The sequence below is a fragment of the Chlamydotis macqueenii genome, chromosome 1, assembly GCF_036417535.1.
Source record: "Chlamydotis macqueenii isolate bChlMac1 chromosome 1, bChlMac1.mat, whole genome shotgun sequence".
Classification (NCBI taxonomy): domain Eukaryota; kingdom Metazoa; phylum Chordata; class Aves; order Otidiformes; family Otididae; genus Chlamydotis; species Chlamydotis macqueenii.
Window position 1 is genome coordinate 23011128 of NC_141556.1, and position 18750 is coordinate 23029877.

The following is an 18750-nucleotide window of genomic DNA, read 5'->3' on the forward strand; positions in this document are numbered from 1 at the left end:
TCCTTAGGATGCTCTTTGATGTTTTTCCTGTTGATTTTTTGCCGTGGGTCTCTTTGTGGGCCAACAGATGTGTGGGCTATGGCTTCTCACCCAGTGCCCAGCCCTGCTCCTGTCTCTGACCCTGACCCTCAGGATTCAGGATTCCTCTGCTGGTGTCTCTGGTTCCTCAAAGTTTTCACTGACTCTGCAGGGTCCTTGTGGTCAAGCTTCAGCCTTATTCCTTTTCTGGTGCAGTGCTGGCTTTCTCTTTGGGCAGAAAGTGCTGACTTTGGCTAGATAAAGACTCTGTATCATGCTCCCCAAGGGGCTGTCTGTCAGCAGGCTTCACCAGCTGCAGAGATCCTTCTAGCTGCGATGCTGGTTTCTCCCTGTAGTCCTCAGTAACATTAATTCTCTCCTTCAGGCAGACTGACCTTTCAGATTTTCTCTGAAGCAGCTATAGCTTCCAGATATGGGAAGTTCATAATTACTGATCAGTACTATCCTTGCAATTCTTACAAAACAGATGTGTGCGTGACAATACTGCGAGATACAGTATAGAAGTTAAATTTAAAAAGTGTTATGATCTTCCAAATTTAAATTATTTGTGATTCTTAAGTTTGAATAAGGTATCTCAGTCACTGACAGATGCAAGGAAACTCTGAAAGCAGATATTTAGAAACATCAAACTATAATCTCAAAGAACCTGATTGCCTTTTATACAATTATCACTTTAAATGATTCTGACAATGTAAACTTACACCCCTTTTAAAGTCCTTTTACTCTCTAAGGTTGCCTGGCTTTAAAGAATCTTAATGTACTGGAAACAATCAGACCCTATAAATTGTTACTATCACTTTGAAGGAAAAAAAAATAATTGCCTTAGAACTTGTGATCACTGACTACATGTTAACTGTCAGGGGTTTCTGTTGTTTGCTTCCCTCATTTTCTTTTTATCAGTTGAAGAAGATAACTTATTCTTCAGGAAACTCTGATAGTTAAAATCCTTACTTCCAAAAAGTATTCTGGTTTTCATAATGAATAAAAATCCAGGAAAAGGTAGCTGTTTCTATAAAAGTCATGTTTTATTCATATTGCAACAGCATTTTGCATACCAGGTCACACGTAAAAGTTCCCTACAAATGTGTGGGTTTAGCAAATTTGAGCTCTCAACCATGTAATCTCTGTAGGAGGAAAGTTGTTAAAAACAAGTCTGCTTTTCCTGGCACTTATTATTTGAAATCAACTTCTTTTTATGATTAATAATGACTTCCCTCTTAGAAACTGTGTTCTGTATTGCACATGTTGTAATAAGGGCTACATCAAGATGTTGACTGATGGCTTTTGTCCACGGCAGTAAATGGAAATAGTCCCAGTCCTAAAGTTTTAATAATAAATTTCTCAGTTTCCTTACCTTAGGAACTCATTCAGTTTGTTCTGGTTCATTTCTGAGGGAATTTTTTCCTCTCTTTAAAAATGTTCTATTTTGAAACCAAAAAGTCAGTTGGAAAAATAAAAGTTGAAATATTTAATAATTTTAAAACCTAAACTTAAAACCCCCCCTCTTTAATATAGTTTAAACCATTCTCAGATTTCATTTCAAGCTTATACATTGTTTTGGTTTACAGATCCTAATCTGAAAAAATATGTAGATCCAAACCCATATTCTCCCAAGGTAGTATTTTTGATTGATGAGACTTCAATCAAAAAATTGATGGGACTTATTGGTAATTTTGGAATCAGATATTTAGCTGATGCAATTAAAAAGCTTAAGTGGATATCCATTTATGTGATATTATTTAAAAAAAAAACGCCAAAGCATATCAAAACACCATATGTTCCAAGTGAAAAAAGGTGAAATTTTTAAGATGGAATTAATATGTGTTAGATTTCTTTTTTTTTTTTTTTTTTTTTCACCACAGCACAAGAGAAAGGCAGGAGAAATTTTACAATAACAAATTTTTTACATTCTCTTAGAAATAACAGGATGTATAAACTTTCAGATTTATGGAGTGTATGTGCTAAGGATATAAATTACTCGAGGCATCCATTTTTCTGTAATGGTCTTGATTTATGACTAAGAAAACCATACATTAAAATTACACCCATGTGATGAACTATCAGAGAGACAGCTATAATCATCAGCAGCCTTAAGCACAGTGTTTGGTGAACTAGTAAAAATTGGGAACCCCACATTGACAACGAGCTTCCCTTCAGGCAGCCATATCACAAAAAGATTTGAATCAGTATTTGATTTCTCTTCTTTTCTAGGACTCTTGTAAATTATGTGTGTAATCCTGAAGGAAACTATCAACACTGACATTAGTAAATACTTTTTGGAAGTAACAGATTCACAATGCATTAGTTCCCTTTCTTGTGACATGGTAAAAGAAAATAATTCAAGAAGCTTCTGATGTTTTCTCTAACTGCAGCAAATAAGTTTGAAGCTTTGCTGTAGGCTACTATATTTCATTAAAGAAGCCAGAGAGCCTCTTTTTTTCTTTTTCCTGTGGTAGCTATTATATAATTGATAGATTTTATCAAATTCCTGAACCTAAACCCTGTGTTTAACGAAAGAACACACTACAGTGAAATACACAACAGGAGCACTTAGTGCTGTATGTGATTATATCTATAAACAAAATATGACAATCACACTGCCTGCAGGGTGTTCTTCTGCCCATATGTAACAGGGCAGTAGAGTTCAAACTTACACTCCATCCATGTTATCTGCCTGAAAATTGTTGATGCTGGGTTAAAAATAAAACTCAATGAGACAAGCAAAAATATTGTAGGTTCTTCTATTCTTCTTCTCAATATTATACTGCTAACTTCTGTTATTTTACACAGGGCTAAAAGCAGAAAGCAACTATTATGGTTTTTAGAAGACAACTTAGATTTTACGAAGTTAGTCCTGTCTTAGCATTGGTCAATAAGTATGATTCGGGATTTATTCTTCTTTACAGTCAGAGGCTGAGGTCAAGATAAGATGTGTAGTCACTAAGGACCAATGCTAGACTGAAGAGATAAAACAACAGTAGGCTACAGTAGGTGCAAATTGTAGACAAGCCAACAAAATACACAAAATGTGGAATAAACCTGGGATTTTATGATTTTGAAAGGATTGTATCATTCATAAAAAACTTACTTACTTTGATACGGGGGGGAATAAGCTGAATACAAATGTTGAAAAAGCACTAAATGATTTTGAGATGTGCCTGTAGTAGAACAGATGCTATTTCAGACATGAGTGACAATCAGAACAGAACTTGAATTCAAGAACAAATGACCTTACAAGAACCCAAGAAGAATAACAACTTGTCTTCCTTCTGAAGCTTTCTTACTTTGTTGGTTCTAATAGTATTTTTTTTCCTCAATGAAACAGACATCTTCACTGATTCTCTAGAGAAAAAAAAAAAAGGAAAAAAGAGAGCTGTTAAGAAAGTATTCTGAACTTAGATAACCATTTGTTCTTCATTAGAATGATACCAGATTGCCAATGAAACAGCCTCTGCTTGAGAGTTAGGATGAATAGGGATTTTTTCCCACCTTGTCAGGGTGAGTGAAAGTTAGGTTTCTCAAATGAAGCATGGGGTTGCAGTTGCACACTTGGCTGTGAATTTGTCACAGGATTCTTGAATGGATGGAAGATATTGTATAGGTTTTTATGATCATACTTTGTAAGAAGTGTTATAATTAGAATGAACTGTTCTTTAAATAGCCATAGCCAACAGGACCATGGAGTATTCTTCTTTATTAAAAAAACCAGAAAGGAGGCTTTGCCATGCATGACAAATAAATAACTTGTGTTTCAAAATTTTCTTTTCTCTTTCACAATAAAAACAAGTGCGCAGTGACAGAACAATGAAAAATCAAGAGATTTTATATGTATTCCTGGAGAGTTCTGCCTTCATATATGGGACTTCAGAGCAGGGTTATCTGCTCCCCTGGTACCAACTAATGTTGTGACTTTTAGCATAGACAAACAGCTACTGGGCATAGCAGGTAGTTTGGATTGTGCATGGCTGGCAGGAAGTCTGCAGTGAATTGCTTTGTGAGGTACTAGTGTGAAACACAGATTAGCAGCATGTTTCTTCCCCAGTCTCTTCTGTCTTTCTCCTCTCCCCCAGAGAATTTTATATATGTATTATAATTTGAAGATTGAGCTGCCCTTTAAACCTAGAAGCAAAATGTTCATGCTTAAAAGTAAAAGTGGTGCATTAAATGACTTTAATTATTGTTCATTTGTGTTATATAATGGAAGTCTACTACTAAATTGAAAATAATTAAGTGGAAAATGAAGGAGACGTTCAGTGGTTACGATATGATGAAAGAGAATAACCAGCAGTTAGCAGAATATTATGATTATTTTTTCTGTTTGCTTTACTGCAATTTCTCTTCAACTTCCAATTTAATCCCTTTAGGATAGTTATCTAATATTTATCCAGGACTTTTCATCCTGATAAATCCCCAAACATTTTTTAAATTTTAAAATTATTTAAGCATAGGGAGTGAATTATTTTCCGCATTTCCAAAATTGTATCACTGTTTTTAGTCGTGATATTGTGATAGTATAGCTTCAGGCAGGGAACGAAGAATGCATAGCTAATCTCATTGTAACTTCAGCTCACAGTAAACAGATTTACTGTTGAGTGGGACAATAGGATGTGCCTCGAATGACTGGATTAAATAGGGAGGATTGCAGTAATGCTGCCAGTAACTCCATGAATTGAAATGAAACCCCCGTTCTGGAAAGCATAGGCATAAAGCTAAGCAAAGGCTTTGGAATGGTTAACTGAGATTTGCATTGCCGGAGGCCATTGCATCAGTGAACTCCATCCATTCTTTTCCCCAGTGCTATGACCTCCTTAGCAGAACTCTGACTTCACTTCAAGGCCAGGTTGGACAGGGCTCTGAGAAACCTGATCTGGTTGGGGATGTCCCTGCTCCTTGCAGGGGGGTTGGACTATATGACCTTTAAAGGTCCCTTCTAACCCTAACTATTCTATGATTCTAAGTAGAGCAGCTGGAGAGAGTCCACCTGCAAGCAATGATAATATTCAGGCACCTAAAAGTGTGCCTGTAGGGAGTGGTTGAGCAAATGAGGATTGTTTTGTCTGGAGAAGACTGAACTGAGGGGAGTTATGTTAATCTCCTTTGATACAGAAAAGATTATTCAGGAAAAGAACAAACTGTTAGTCATAGCGAATTTTACTATTAGGAGAAGTAGTGGATTTGAATTACAGTAAGAGACATTTAATGCAGACATGCTAGAAGAGTCTAATGATGAGGATAATTAAGTACTGGGCTGCGTTTCCTGGGATGCTGGGCAATCTCCAGTGCTATGGGCTGGTTGGAGCAGGTGAGCTGTACAGACTGGTTTTCCGTAGTTGGTTCAGACATGGGGCCGGAGGAGTACACCTGAGATCTCCTTCAGCCATCATTTATTAAATTTTCTGGCTTTTGTTAGTTTGTTTTGTTTTATTTGCTAGTAATCCCCTCAAAGGTAGATTTTCTATGTGCCTTGAGCAAATATGGGGAGGGATACTGGACTCCTACACTCTATGTTTGCTGAGTGAATGTCTTTAGCAAGAGCTCTGGAAGAATGCCATGACAGATTTATTAGTTTATGAACTTGGTTACTTTTGCTTCAGATAGTGCATCACATTAGTAGGTAAAGACAGCTTTTTTATAAATTATTGGAGAGTTTTCAGTTCATATATAGGACTCTAGATTGGACTTTTTTTACATGAGAACTTCTTAATACTTCCCAAACTGATTTATGTTCCTTTATGTCTATGTGGAAAACAGTTTACTATTATGACAGTGGTGATTTCTTTTACTTAGACCTTCTTTCCCTACTATTTCTCAGAGAAACATTTTCCCTGTAACCAAAAGCAATACAGAAGCTCTACCCATAACAATATTTAAAATGCATCATTAATTATAATCAACATATAAAAATATATATTAAAAAGTTTCTTAAATAAGTATTCTGTAAAACTGCAAAAGGCAGTCTAAAGAATTTAGCTGTCAGGAGAATATTTTGAAATTTTTCTATTTACCTAGTCCAATTATGATCTTGGCTTTTATTTATACTCAAAATATTTAGTACCTGAAATCTGCCCTACCACTAATAAGAGACAGCTAAAGGGATCTCAAGAGGCTATCTAGTCCTTGCATGAAGTTAGCATCTTCTATACTTATGTTACTCCAAGGATTAAGACTTCACAACCTCTGAAGGCATTCTCGTCTGCTTTTTAACTACCCATATCACTTTGAAGTATCTTATAAGTATCTGACTTCACTCCTCATTGCTATAATTTAAGCCCGTTGCTTCTTATTTGATTCAGTATACATTGAACACATTCTCGTCCTTTTCATGTATTTGAAGACTGTTGTTTTACCCTCTAGATATTTCTTCAGGCTATACAACCTGAATTTGTTCAATTTAATCACACAGATCATGTTTTCTAGGCACACTTCTGATCTTTACTGATTTCCTCTGGACTCCTCATTTGATTCTCCTTCAAACTGAAACACAACGATCCAGCCTTCACAAAGTGCTCTGGTTGAAGTCTCAGTAGCGCAGAGTACAGGAGAAACATAATTTCATGTATTCATAAGTGCAGAGTAGAGGGGAAAGATTACTTTATCTGTCTGCGTTTCTCAGGATAGCATTTGCCCCTTTTGCAACAGCATGACATTGGTTCAAGATACTGAAATCCACTAAAGCCCTGAGATCTCTTTTTTTTTTTTTTTTTTTCTGAAGAGCTGCTCTCTCTCTGTCCTTCCTGACCCATAATGTGCTACTTCTTAGTTGTCCCTGTTAAACTCCACACTCCTCTTTTTCAGACTCTCTGCGGTATCATTTGGAATAAGTGTCCTGACCTTCAGTGTAGCTTCCCCCTTTTCCAGTGTTATTGCCCAAATTTGGTCACCATATACTCTATTTTATCATCCAGATTCATAGAGTGGTTATTACAAGTACTGAATAATAGAGGACTAAGAATAGACCTTTCCAGGCCCCACCCTGTACCATTCCTTCCATTCTGACAGTGAATTAATGACAAATTTTACCTTCCCACAGCTTTCTGATATAATTTGCACCTAGCCGATAGGGGCTAGATCTGTTTCAATAGGTTGCTTATGACTAAGAGTATAATTTGAAATGGTGTCAAAAATCTTTCTAGTATTAAGATAAATGACGCCTAGCTGCTTGCCTCTCATCCATGATGTCTGTTCCCCTCTCACTGAAGGAAGTGTGACAGCTCATTGTTGACAGATCCCTTTTGGCTGTTATTTGTCTTGTTTGTTTTCTCCATGTTTTTGAAATGTGTTTGTTTATTTCTTTCAGGATTTTTCTGGGAATTGAAATCAAACTGAATGATTGATAATTCCCTGGCTGCTTCTTTCACGTCCTTTTCTGAGCATAAGCATTAGGTTTCCAATTTGCAAGTTCTCCATACTTCCCCATAAAGTCTCAAAAGCCTTCTATCTCCTCAGTCTGTTCTTTAAACGTTGTAGAACAAATCTCAGTATGTTCAGTCCATATGAAAACCCCTGGCTTCCTGAAGTACTCTCATTTTTAACATGTTCATCTTTCTTTCCTTAGTAACAAGAATTCCCCCCCCCCCTTTTTTTTTTTGTTTCTGACTGAATACTCTGTGTGGTATTTTCACTAGCTTGAACTTCTTCAACATACTAGTTTTGTGCCTGTTAGATCACTAAGTCTGTCTGCAGAACTTTCAATTTAATTATTGACTCTTCATTCTGAGCAGCAGCACAGACTTGGCAGAGAGCGCTCTTCTCCTGCTGCTGAAAATCTCAGTATAAAACACAGTCTGTTTTCTGCCAGTTCTGAACTAGTTCAGACTCTCAGACTTTTTATATGTGATTTTGTTAGCTGGCTGGAACTGTGTTTAAAGGGCTGGTGTGATTTTCTTTTGTTTATGTAGTGCTGAATATTCAAAATTATTATCGTGGAAAGATCTGTCTGTTCATTAAGAGGAGCTGGCAAAGAACATAGGAGCTATTACAGGAGAAAACCACCTTAAAGTAATGTCAAAATGTACATCTCAGTGTTTAGGATTTTGCAGTGCTTCAGGGGGGAATGTACTACGCATATTAGCAACTTTTTTTTCCTAAAAACAAGTTGGACAACTATGTCAGGAATGATTTAGGTATAGTGCCTCTTTTCTTGAGACGGGAAAAAAAACTGGATCCTGGCATTTCAAGTGAGCTTGTCTGTTCCTGTGTCACAGTCAATTAAGGTACAAGGCTACTGAGGTGAGGGCAACTTTGCTCAAAATGTCAAGTGTTTCACTTTGCTGGAACACTGTTTAGAAACTGAAAAGCACAGGATCACAGGATATTCCAGCTCTGTTATTCTTTGAGAGGTCAGGGATGGAGTTATTGCATTTGTGCAATTTGTCTTGCTGCCACTTATGCTTCAATGGAAAGCTCAGGAAATAGATGCAAAATTGCCCTGCTCTCTTCTTTCAATTCTTTCATTAAAATTTTTTTTGCTACAACTTCCTCAAAAAGCATCTGCTTGGAGGTATGCTACAGCTGCTGTCTATCATGCTGATCAGTGTTGCCTTATTGTTTTTAGGATTTCCTTTTCTGTATTCTGCTGATACTCTGCTCTCCTTTATCTTATGTTTTGACTATGGATTCTTTAAGATTGAGACCATCACTTTTTTTTCTTGCAGATTTGTATAGCCCTCAGTGCAATTGAGGTCTTGGTCTGTGAGCAGTGTGGGAATAAAAAGAATATACTATTTGTGTGTTGGTATTATTTTGTAGGAAATGTTGTCCAGATTGGAATTTAGAGGCATTCCTTCTTCAGTTTCATATGGACAGCATCTTTTGCACTGATCAAGAAATAGGAACTAGATTAAACAATTTAAAAATAATGGGGCAGGATTAAAGCTAAAACAAAACCATCAATGTATTTTTTTTTCATACTGAACTTATCTTTCTGTGTCATAAAACTATTAAGGAAATAATGGTGTGTGAGGGGGGTTGTTTATTTTTTTGTTGTTTTTTTTTTTCTCTCATTTGTAAATAAAGAAACTTATCTCCAGAAACAGGTGCTTAAAAATTAATTGTGATTCATGCTTCCAAGAATTAAAAAAAAAAAATCTTTCTTATATTGAATAGAAGTGCCTACTAGATTGCTGTAAAATTCCATCTGATGGTTACACAGTGCAGTAACAGTAACTGTTTATTTAATGACCTACTAATCACTGCACTTTGTGCTAGTTTACTCCCCAAGGCATCTGAGAATAAAATGCTTTTTTCCAGGTATTCCATGCATGTTAATAGATTTATTGTTTGGCAAATTGAAGAAAGGAATATATTGCAGCTCCTCTTACCCTTGTACCAAGAGTCTGTAGGGTCAACACTTCTGTAGCCCATCAGTACCAACTAAACCACATGCAGAAAAAAGTAGTAGACGTAAAATAAACAGATCTCAAACCATTCGAAGGCTAGCATTCTAAGATTGAGGTTTAAGGTCTACATAGCACTAATAAACACTCTGTAGATTATGATACAGTGGTATGATTATTCCTTGTTTAAGGTTTCCACAGTATGCTCCTCTATGTAATTATTCAGCAGTCATAAATTATATGACTTAAGTAGTGAGGTCGGTTTCTTTGAGGTAAAATCGCAGTCTCAGCATGCTAAATAACATACTTCTGGTGACAAAGCAAGGCTAGTATTTAACCTTTTCTGTTTATGAGCAGTAGAAACTTTGTATTTGTTTACACCATTCTTTTCTGTTTACTTATATTACCTTAGAGCATCCTTCCCTTTAATTATTTTGCCCTAGCTGAGAATGACTTGTTAATATGGCCAGAACACTAAAAATACATTCTCTTAGCTTTAGTAATTCCAGAGATTGGAGATCTTGCAGTTCTGGGAAACTGGAGATGACAAGAAATATTTTGACATGCTGAGGAGGCACAGAATTGTTATGATGTTTCTGGTACTAACTCTTTGAAAAAATATTACTCAGTTTTAAAAGAAAAATTGTTTTAATCAAGCTTTCTAGAATATAAGTACTTGCTGGGCAAAAAAAAAACCCCTTCCAGACCTGAGAGATGGAGATCAGTTATATCCCTACATAAAGCCACATTTTAGACTTATTTAAATGTCTCCACTGCTCCTGTTTGCATGACAGCTTCCCTCCAGCTAATTGCAAAGTTGAGATTCAAGAAGGTTAAATAATTTGCCCAATGTCACTGAGAAAGTCAGACTGTGTTAGAGCCATATATGCTAACTCTAAGCTTAGAGACCAAAGTTGTTTAACCGGTCGATAGAACTGCTTTCAAATAATGTCAGTATCACCTTCCTTCCTGTAGTCCAGGACATTTTAAGTTATACATACATGCATGTAAATGGGTATTCAAATTTAATAACAGTAAATTTCACTGTCTTTGTTTTTCCTTTAGGGAAGCTGTGAGATAGAGATGGTAAGTGGTGTGCCTAGGAGGAACTTTGTGCAGGTGGAGTCACAGTTAGGAGAAATCAGCTTCCATTTGGATCATAACAACAACCTTTGCTTCTGTTTCTAAAGACAAAGAGAATGAATTATTTTCCTTGCAGTATTTCAGACTAATCCTTTAATGGTCATTGCATCTGATCAGACTCTTCTTCAAACTGGTATTCGACTGCATTAATTTTCAACTGTTATGTGGTAAAACCAAAGATATAATCCCCTATTCTTTGCAAATCCCTAGGAATGTCTGTGCCTGAAATTCCACAAAATGACATCTCAGTGGTTAGAAAAACATCTGTATGGGGTGAATGAGGTAAATCACTTACAGTAATTATGGCAAATTTGGTAATGATAGTGATTTTATACTGTCATTGACAATCTAGATTCATTCTGGGTTTGGTTTTGTTTTGTTTTAATTTAAACTTGTGGTTTTTTGTCCTTGACTTATTTCCCTTCAGCATATGCCTGCTTAAATATTTTTACGTTTAGTCTGTAAGTATACCCAGCTTTTCTCTAGAGGGATAAAATCTGTCTGGCAGACTGAATGCAATGATTGTTATATTTAGGCTCATAATCAACTCACTTTAGTTGAAACAGTTTCAGTTTAATTTTGGTTTTTGATGGTTCAGATGACTTGATTGGACAAGGTACATCAGAGACTTGAACCTTTACTGTGAGAATAGATGCATTAGATTATTTTAAAAAGCTAAATATTAGACTAAATTGCCTTAATTCACACACTTGCTATGCTCCTCTGATGAACCTTTTTGTCAGAAGAGAAATAATTCCAGGAACTCAAGACAAAAATAAGAACAACTCTCAGTGACAGCTGGAGGTGATACTTCTGTTCTTTGTCATTTCTATAACTAAGAATCTGAATATCTATTAAAAGCCATATAAATTGATATGTGAAAGCCTTGATGCTTATGAAAGTATTGACTGATTACAAATAAGACGTTTTCCTGCTCCCACAACTCTGGTAGCATGCAGTACTTGCATTCCTCTGTCCAGATCTTGAATAATTTCATTCATTACAACAATACGCTTAAACACGTATTTTTCATTACTTCTAATAAATATCTAGCTCTGAGGTAAGATTTAAAAAGTGAAAATTCCTGCAAGTGATAATAGAACATAATCAGAAACATTAAAATATTGTCCACCAATGCCCTTGATATAAACTCTCTGAAGGCTGTCCAACTGCCTTTACATTGTCACTGGTTGCTGAACTATGTGAGTAAGTGATACATCTTTCCATGATCATTAAGAATGGGAAACAGAGTGGTTTTGTACACATAAATTGTTCAGAAATGATATGTGACCTGTTAACAGCATTTTTGATCACTCTCCTCTGTTTGCTGAGGGCATTGCTAAATGGATGAGTTGCTTGATTATTGCAAGAACATAGGTGCCGGGAATGTGAATGTGTTGTACTGTGTCATGTAAATCTCATTTATTTTAGCCCAGTTCTCACATCATTAATTTTTAGCTTTATTATTAGATATTAGAGGAAATTGCATTTGTAATGTTCATGAAGGATAGAGGTGTTTACTTGGTTTTGATATGAAATGGCATTTTGTCTGTATTTTAATGGTTTAGTGAACTGTGAATCTTATTGCAGCAAATTAAAGCAAATTGCAGCTCCGTCAGGCAGATATCTGATATAGATATGATTTTTATGTCTATTTAAATAGCAATGAAGCCATTCTCTTTTTGTATCATGATGCATTTCATACAAAATGAGTGCATGTCTTACAGACGTGCTGTCATACTCTTTATGATGTTTTCACTCTAGTAAGTACTGGAATAGTAGAAAATGGAATCTTGTCTTAGGGGAATGTGAGGTACTTCATGATAGCACATCAATCTATCAGACACTTTCTAAATACAGAGAAGCTACTACAAAAATACAATAATAATGTTTAAACTATTATTAATAATAGACACAGAGTGAGGCTATTGCAGTCCATCTGACCTAGATGATGAATTCAGATACATTTAACAATGAACTTTGCCTTATATATCATACTGTAGGGAACAGCAGCTAGATGTCGCATGAAAATGAAGGTGACAAAATAGGTCTTCTAGAAACTATGTTTGCCTAAGGCTACTTAATAATCTGAGACTCACCCAGCCTTAGCAGGTTCTGAGCAGTGTAAAGTGTGCTGCAGACACAGATATTTTGATCAGTAACGACTGAAGAGATGCAGAACTTTTTCATTCTTTTTCAATGTCAAAACCCCCTTCTTTTCCATCTTTCTTTTGTCAGGCTTTGGCTTCTTTGTCAGTTCCTTTCCCCCATGATAATTTTGTTTAAAAATGTTTGCCTCAAGTTAAGCTCCCTTGAAGTTAGTTTTGTAACATTTGAACTTCTAGATCACTTTGAGGCAGGTTCTCCGAAGTGTTTAGATTGTGAAAACTGCAGATGGAAGCACAGGGGGATTTTCAAAAGCACCTAAACAGATAAGGCTCTTAGCTCCCATTTAAATTAATTAGTTGAATTGAAGAAGTTCCCTCGGCACTTTTAAAAGTTCCACTGCTAAGTGTTTATTTCTACATAAAAAATATAATTTTCAAAAGAGGCTGAGCATCCAGCAACTCCCTTTAAAGTTTATGACTATTACAGGTTTTCAGCAGTTCTAAAAATTATACAATGTCCCTGGGTCTATATTCCCAAATGATCCTCCTTCACTTTCTTGTTTCTTAACAGTTTCTACTATCACTTATTGTCTAAAGTTAATCTCAGAGAAGAAGTGAGATCAATAGCACTATAACCTAAGGATAGAAAAATAATGACATGGGTGAATCTTCTTCACAGGTTTGAGAAGCCAAGTCTTTTGGTATCCAGTGATTGAGAAAACTGATAGAGCTTTAAGACCATTGATGTAATTATCTCTTGTATTGGATTTCCTTATTACATTTATTTTATGCAAAATAATAACTCAAAAATACATTACAGGCCAAGACTGCTGCAGGTTATGGATACCTGTGAATGAACCAGATGACCAGCATGGCTTTTCAGTCTTTAATTGCTGCACGTACAGAAACCCTTAGCAGACCTGTTCAGATATAATAAAAGCAAGCAGTGCTTGCTCTCAGACACAGTTTCCCCTGCCCTTTGCTCTGCCTCTATTACAGTAGTGTCTATGTAGCAGTTTGAGGGTGTACACACATTAGCATTTTAGTTTCAGTCAAGAGTCTGCTTTTGAAATTAAGCTCCTAATTATTCCCACTTAGCGCACTTGCTCATTGTGGAGTGGGTCTCAGGCTATGAGAACTGGATTGCTTTTGGCTTAAATGAAAACTGAAGACACTTTCCAGAAGGACATCTAATCTTCTTTCATCATTATCCAGAAGGACATCTAATCTTCTTTCATCATTATGTTCAGTCAAAATTAGTTCAATATAGCCTTCCTTCCCAGATTCTAATTTCAAGTACTGACTGATGTGAACATCAAGTCTCCAGAGCCAACACCTTTGCTCCACAGACCGCCTCTTACTATGCCATGTTGCTTGTTAATGTAGCTGTAAACTGAGTTGTCAGGGTGGTTGGGTTCGTGGGAGAATGTAATCTTTGCACCCACTTCCAGAATTAAAAATCCTACAATGCCAGAATTTTCTCAGATCTGCAAATATCCTAAAGGGGATCTCCAATTTCAAATACTGGCCAACATTTCTCGGGAATATATCTTCTCTTTCTTGTTAGATAGAAAATGAAATAAAAAAAAAAACTTATGAGCAAGAACTCATAGCATTTTTGTTAAGACCTTTTTTAGAAATGTCAGTCAACCTAAATATAACTGTGTGTTTTGCCTAAAAAAAAAAGTAGTCCAGACAAGAGAGATTTTAAGATATAACTTGTATACCTTGTGAAATGCACTTGCACCAGCCGTTCATTCTAGTTGCTCTCTACATTGATTCAGAATTTTTTTTATGCTTTAAGACTCCATTCTTGTTTGAATCATTCCATCACTAACAGGTAATGGTGCTTATATTCATAATTATTTTTTTTTAAAAAAGAAAAGATTCAAGTTTATTTAGACAGTGAGTTTTCCAACATTCATAACCTTATAGTGCCATACTGGAAATTATATTTTGAATCAGATGTATTAGAATGAAAAACATAATATGAATCTTTACTAGTGACCTTCAGAAATAGGAATTTATTATCAGTTGTTGCCATTGGGATATGTAACCTTAGGCACAATGTGTTGCCAACCAGGAAAAGTTCTTAAGCATGTTTTTAGTCAATTAAAACACCATCAAGACAAAAGTATATGAAATCATAAGTAGCTGTACAATAACATCTTTTTTTTTTTTTCTTTTTTTTTTTTTTCTGGTAGAAACTCTGAAATGCACAAAGGAAATCTCTCTACCTAAGCTGTGGATTCACAATACAGTAAATGTGACTTTAGGATGCTTAATGACAGAAAATAAGCACTGTAGCTTCATGATATTAAATGCTCATCTGGTACAAACTCACTTTACTAGTTCAAATGTATTTAAAAAACTAGACACTTTAGCTTTATTCTGTCAGGCTTTCTGCCAGATTAGGTGTTGCCTGTCCATGCCATTCTAAGTCTATGCTGGATCAGGTGTTGTGTACTCTCCTGTTGATTCTGTATTGTGTGCTATAATCTGGTAAATATACTTTACTGTTCTTTTTTGAGTCATTCTGAACTTATCCACAGATCTGGATTAATGACCACGGCCTCCCGTTGTCCCCGTTACCACAGTATCTGACTAAATCACAAGCTTTGATGTATTTATTCTCCTAACAACACTGTGAAGGAGAATATGTCTTTGCTATCACACTGATTCCATCATAACATGTTTTCTCTCTTGTCTAGTAGATGAAACAGTAGAGGTTATGCAGGCTTTGAGAATTTCAGTGATTAAAACCAGGGGATTGTAACAGAGGTGAATATTTTCTTAGAGTGTCAAGTGCTCGGCTAGGGCCCTATCAAAGCTGTTTCATGCAATTGGGTTATTGCTATGTTTTTTAGGAAGCTAATTACTTAAACGATTTCCTTTTAGTTAGTCACCAGATGCTGCATTTTGTGTAATTATCACAGTCCTTGATATAAAATATGGTTAACTTCTGTAAGTCCAGGACGGATCCAAACGCGTCCTCAAGCGAGTGGGGATTCACAGAGCTGGTTGTACGAGCGAGTTTCTTGTCTCCTTGTTACTGCGTGGTCCCTTGTTTCCCCCTCTGAGTGGCAAATAACAGCAAAGTCCTGGGCTGTGCAGAGGAGCGGACCCAGGAGACAAAGAGCCTGGCTGCTTGTTGCTGCTCTCTTTGCCCTGTGTTGTGCTGTAACAAGTGCTCCGGCTCTCTGAGGAAGGCAAATGAGGCCAGCAATTGTGATTTTCTCTCAAATTTGTTGAAAAATTGCTAGAAAAATAAACTGTTAAGGTCAAAATTACCTCCCTTGATAAGCTGTCCTCATTCTGTCCTCCTCCAGAAGGAAATGAAAACCTTCCTGAGGGGTGAGGTTTTGTTACTGCTGTTTCATTTCTAAATAAAGCCTCCAAACGAATCAAAAGTGCTAAGTACTTAATAGGCAAGAACAAGGCAAGTCCTTTGTCCTTGACTGCTTACCATCTAACAAAGGAACGAAAGGTGGAGCATGGAAGCAACACAGTGATGCTGGTACCTACAAGTAGCTCTTAGCACCACACTGCTCTGGTTCACTCAGCGTAACTTCTGGCAGAGGATGAGTTTACTGAGGGTGGGCTAAGGAGACCTGAGACCAAACTGAGTGATAATTTTAAGCAGGAGATGTTTTAAATCCTTGAGTTTCCTATTCAGCTTTTATTTGGAGGACTTGCAGGAAGAATAGATAAATGGATGAAAAAAACCTATTTTGTTAATGCACTGCTGTGGAGAAATCTGAGGTTTACAAAACAAGGCTGCACTGTGTGCATCTATTCTGTACTACAAAAAGATCCTTGGACTTTTTAAATGAGGAGGACTAAAGTAGAAGCCATGACATCTTTTTCCATTATTATTCAGAAAGCAGTATATACTCATTTTTATCTCCTAGAAATGTAAACAGAACACTCTTTTGCATTTCAAGACTTAGAAAGTGGAAAATTATAAAATATCCACATTCATGGAAGAGGTGGCATCACGGATCTTTTTTTTTTTTCTGGCACTCTTTGTTCTGCCAGAACTGATGCAAGGAGATTGTAATCTATTTCTTTACTGTACCAGAAACTTATCTGAAACTCACATAGCCTTATTTTGTAATTAAATGTCTGAGAACTACTGGTATTTATATTTGCATGTGATTAACTTTTAAAGCACTGTGTACAGGGCTTTTTGCTTTTAAACTAGCCCAGAGTGAATAAATATCTTTACAGACATCAATTTGGTCAGCAGTAAAGAGGTAAATAGAAACTAATGACACTCATCAAGCCTGTGGCATGAATGAGTTATTAGACACAATCATTTAACACCTTTATAAAGTCAATACAAGGGAAAGAAACAGGTTTCTTATTACAGTAAACTGTATTTGTACTGTCAGCATGCAGTGATTTATGACAAACCTGTGGCCAGGATTAGGATATTATAAATGGGGGAAAATAGAAGGCTCATTAATTTTTTATACCCACAGGTAGAAGACATGCAGTGGGCTAATAGAGAACACACTCATCCAGCATCTGTCTGCAGCCTGCCCTGTAAAGCCGGGGAAAGAAAGAAAACGGTGAAGGGAGTGCCCTGCTGCTGGCACTGCGAGCGCTGTGAGGGGTACCATTACCAGCTGGATGAATTCAACTGTGAACTGTGCCCCATTAATAAGAGACCAAACACCAACCGTACGGACTGCCAGCTTATCCCTATAATCAAACTGGAGTGGCATTCTCCTTGGGCCATCGTGCCTGTCTTTATAGCTATTCTCGGTATAATTGCCACCACCTTTGTCATTGTGACATTTGTCCGGTACAACGACACACCGATCGTCAGGGCTTCTGGACGGGAGCTCAGTTACGTCCTCTTGACTGGCATTTTTCTCTGTTACTCCATTACTTTTTTAATGATTGCGACTCCCGATACAGTGGTCTGCTCATTTCGAAGGATCTTTTTAGGACTTGGCATGTGTTTCAGCTATGCTGCCTTGCTTACCAAAACAAACAGGATTCACAGAATATTTGAACAAGGTAAAAAATCTGTTACAGCTCCTAAATTTATTAGTCCGGCTTCCCAGCTGGTGATCACTTTCAGCCTCATATCCATGCAGCTTATTGGAGTCTTCATCTGGTTTGCTATTGATCCACCACATATCATTGTAGACTATGGAGAGCAGAGGACACTTGAACCAGAAAATGCCAGGGGAGTTCTCAAATGTGACATTTCAGATCTTTCTCTCATTTGTTCCCTTGGATACAGTATTCTCTTGATGGTCACATGCACTGTTTATGCTATTAAAACAAGAGGGGTTCCAGAGACCTTCAACGAAGCAAAACCTATTGGATTTACTATGTACACAACCTGCATAATTTGGTTAGCTTTTATTCCAATCTTTTTTGGTACGGCACAGTCAGCAGAGAAGGTAAGTGATGATAAGTTTACAAATCAAATACTATAGTTTTTCTGGTTTTATCTTGCAATACTTCGAGCACTACAGTATTTTCTCTCTTACAAACAAGTAATTCTGAATGAAAATTGCAAACAAACTGTTGGAATTCACAGATAGTAAAATATGTGATTCAAAAGGTAGGTTTCCTATATTTTAACACAAGAAACTGAATGTGGTTGTGGTGTGGCTGTCATAATAATATTGAGATTTTCTCAATATATCCTTAATGACTGTTTCTTCTAATGTTTATTATTACCGTTTAGTGATGCTCTAGCCTGTTACATGAAACACTATAAATCTTTGTTATCATCCACAGATTTGATAGAAATGGTTGCATTTCAAAAGTCTGAGAAGATCAACTTACATTTGTCAAAAATAATGAAGAAGAATGCCTGGGCAGAATGAAAAGAATTATTTTTCTCTCTGGTTGACACATTATAACTTTAAAAAAAAAAAAAAAAGAGTAGAACGAGTGAATGGAGTGTATTGAAAATAATATAAAGCTAATTCACTAATTATTTTAGAGCAAAATGAAAACATTTTCCTGATCTTTTAATGAGAAAATATATGTTGCATACTTGGATATCTGTTATTCCTTTTTTAACTGGCATGGATCTTTCCTGCTGTCATGGTCAGCAATACAAAACACGTCAGATATTTAACTGTCCTTCTCTCAGT

The 18750-nt window shown here is 36.4% G+C and overlaps 1 protein-coding gene across 3 annotated transcripts in view; it reads left to right on the forward strand.

Moving 5' to 3' along the window:
- The window catches only part of GRM8 (glutamate metabotropic receptor 8), a 343105-nt gene that overhangs the window by 275228 nt on the left and 49127 nt on the right, over positions 1-18750 (forward strand). For 2 of the 3 annotated variants that reach the window (XM_086739982.1, XM_086739981.1), the window contains exon 8: positions 17110-18045. In XM_086739982.1, coding sequence (XP_086596108.1) covers positions 17110-18045 — 936 coding nt within the window. The remainder of the gene's footprint in view (positions 1-17109; positions 18046-18750) is intronic. The other variant, XM_086739983.1, reaches the window with a different exon arrangement.